This window comes from Staurois parvus, unplaced genomic scaffold (assembly GCF_062004578.1).
Source record: "Staurois parvus isolate SC_StPar_1 unplaced genomic scaffold, SC_StPar_1.0 ptg003206l, whole genome shotgun sequence".
NCBI classification, from domain to species: Eukaryota; Metazoa; Chordata; class Amphibia; order Anura; family Ranidae; genus Staurois; species Staurois parvus.
In genome coordinates, this window is record NW_028321002.1 from 77,501 (window position 1) to 80,363 (window position 2,863).

General features: G+C 52.4%; 1 protein-coding gene across 2 annotated transcripts in view; it reads left to right on the plus strand.

Moving 5' to 3' along the window:
* LOC149428481 (death-associated protein kinase 3-like) overlaps positions 1 to 2,007 on the plus strand; it is a 62,473-nt gene extending 60,466 nt beyond the window's left edge. For both annotated transcript variants that reach the window (XM_089667352.1, XM_089667351.1), the window contains 2 exons: positions 285 to 311; positions 1,812 to 2,007. In XM_089667352.1, coding sequence (XP_089523478.1) covers positions 285 to 311; positions 1,812 to 1,992 — 208 coding nt within the window. In that variant the 3' untranslated portion in view covers positions 1,993 to 2,007. The remainder of the gene's footprint in view (positions 1 to 284; positions 312 to 1,811) is intronic.
* The last annotated feature ends 856 nt before the right edge of the window (positions 2,008 to 2,863 follow it).

Below are 2,863 nucleotides of genomic sequence, written 5' to 3' on the forward strand. Positions count from 1 at the left end.
ACACTCCTACATACACATACTAGGGCCAATTTAAACAGGAGCCAATTAACCTCCCAGCATGTCTTTGGAGTGTAGGAGGAAACCGGAGAACCCGGAGGAAACCCACGCAGGCACAGGGAGAACATGGAAACTCCAGGCAGGTGGTGCCATGGTTGGGATCTGAACCAATGACCCTAGTACTGCCGGGTGGAAGTGCCACATTTAGCGGCTGTGCTGTCCTTGAATGCGATTTTCTTCGGCCTGCTTTTTCAGGCTTTTATATTCTTCTTCCTTTTTTATTTCAGGAGTATCGGTGTGATTACATATATTCTGTAAGTATTTTTTTTTCTAGTACCATTAAAAATGCTATTTGTAACCAAGATGAGGAATTATTGGCTTTATATACTTTACTGAATGGTTCATTGTTTGTGCAGAAAGAACACATTGCCAAAAGGGGGCGACCTTGTGTTATAGCCTTGCAATGCCAATACTACAATTCAGGAAATCCCACCTTCTGAGTCATCCCTTGTCTCCACCTCCTACCCACCTCCTGAGCATCGTCCCTTGGTTCCACCCCCTACCCACCTCTGAGAATCGTCCCTTGGTTTAACCCCCTACACACCTCTGAGCATCATCCCTTGGTTACACCCCTTGCCCACCTCTGAGAATCGTCCCTTGGTTCCACTCCCTACCCACCTCTGAGCATCGTCCCTTGGTGCCACCCCCTACCCACCTCTGAGCATTCTCCCTTGGTTTCACCCCCTATCCACCTCTGAGCAGCGTCCCTTGGTTCTACCCCCTACCCACTTCTGAGCATCGTCCCTTGGTTCCACCCCCTACCCTGCTCTGAGTAACGTCCTTTGGTTCCACCCTCTACCCACCTCTGAGCATCGTCCCTTGGTGCCACCCCCTATCCTGCTCTGAGCATCATCCCTTGGTTCCACCCCCTACTGTCCTCTGAGCATTGTCTCTTAGTTCCACCCCCTACCCACCTGTGAGCATTGTCCCTTGGTTCCACCCCCTCCCCTCCTCTGAGCATCGTCCCTTGGTTCCACCCCCGACCCACCTATGAGCATTGTCCCTTGCTTCCACCCCCTACCCACCTGTGAGCATTGTTTCTTGGTTCCACCCCCTACCCTGCTCTGAGCATCGTCCATTGAGTCCACCCCCTACCCACCTCTGAGCATTGTCCCTTGGTTCCACCCCCAACCCACCTGTGAGCATCGTCCCTTGGTACCACCCTCTACCCTTCTCTGAGCATCGTCCCTTGGTTCCACCTCCTACCCATCTGTGAGCATCGTCCCTTGGTTTCACCTCCTACCCTCCTCTGAGCATCATCCCTTGGTTCCACCCCCTCCCCTCTGAGCAACATCCCTTGGTTCCACCCCCTCCTCTGAGCATTGTCCCTTGGTTCCACCCCCTACCCTCCTCTGAGCATCGTCCCTTGATTCCACCCCCTCCCCTCCTCTGAGCAACGTCCCTTGGTTCCACCCCCTACCCTCCTCTGAGCATCGTCCCTTGATTCCACCCCCTCCCCTCCTCTGAGCAACGTCCCTTGGTTCCACCCCCTCCCCTCCTCTGAGCAACATCCCTTGGTTCCACCCCCTCCCCTCCTCTGAGCAACATCCCTTGGTTCCACCCCCTCCCCTCCTCTGAGCAACATCCCTTGGTTCCACCCCCTACAGGGGTTTAGTGTGCACATGTTTGCAAATACATGCGTAAGCTGCAGAGCCTCTTTCCAGCACCCCGATATTATCTGCATTCCTAATTTTGTTGAGCGCCTCCATAGTAGAAACTAACTCACCTCCTATATTCTCTCCTTTTTTTTCCAGTCTCAGCGGAATGTCGCCATTCCAAGGTGAAACTGACCCAGAAACGTTAACAAACGTAGTATCCGGGAATTATGAATTCGATGATCGCTTTTTCAAACAAACCAGTGAAATGGCCAAAGACTTCATCCGACAACTGCTGCTCAAAGATCCCAGGTCTGTCATCTGGACTGAACGCCATTAACCTCCTGCTGACCACATGTGGCAATGGGGGTGGGTGGGCCTAATGGTCATTCACCATACATACACTATATTGCCAAAAGTATTGGTCGGCCGGCCTTTCCACGCACATGTACTTTAATGGCCTCCCAGTCTTAGTCCGTAGGGTTCAATATTGAGTTGGCCCCGCCCTTTGCAGCTATAACAGCTTCAACTCTTCTGGGAAGGCCGTCCACAAGGTTTAGGAGGGTGTCTATGGGAAGGTTGGACCATTCTTCCAGAAGCACATTTGTGAGGTCAGGCACTGATGTCGGGGGAGGAGGCCTGGCTCAGAGTCTCCGCTCTAATTCATCCCAAAGGTGTTCTATGGGGTTGAGGTCAGGGCTCTGTGCAGGCCAGTCAAGTTCCTCCACCCCAAACTGGCTCCTCCATGTCTTTATGGACCTTGCTTTGTGCACTGGTGGGCAGTCATGTTGGAACAGGAAAGGGCCATCCCCAAACTCTTCCCACAAAGTTGGGAGCATGAAATTGTCCAAAATGTCTTGGTATGCTGACGCCTTAAGAGTTCCCTTCACTGGAACTAGGGGGCCAAGGCCAACCCTTGAAAACAACCCCACACCATAATCCCCCCTCCACTGAACTTTACACTTGGCACAATGCAGTCAGGCAAGTACCGTTTTCCTGGCAACTGCCAAACCCAGACAAGTCCATCGGATTGCCAGACAGAGATGTGTGATCACTCCAGAGAATATGTCTCCGCTGCTCTAGAGTCTAGTGGCGGTGTGCTTTACACCACGGCATCCGATGCTTTGCATTGCACTTGGTGATGTAAGGTTTGGATGCAGCTGCTCAGCCATGGAAACCCATTCCATGAAGCTCTCTACACACTGTTGTTG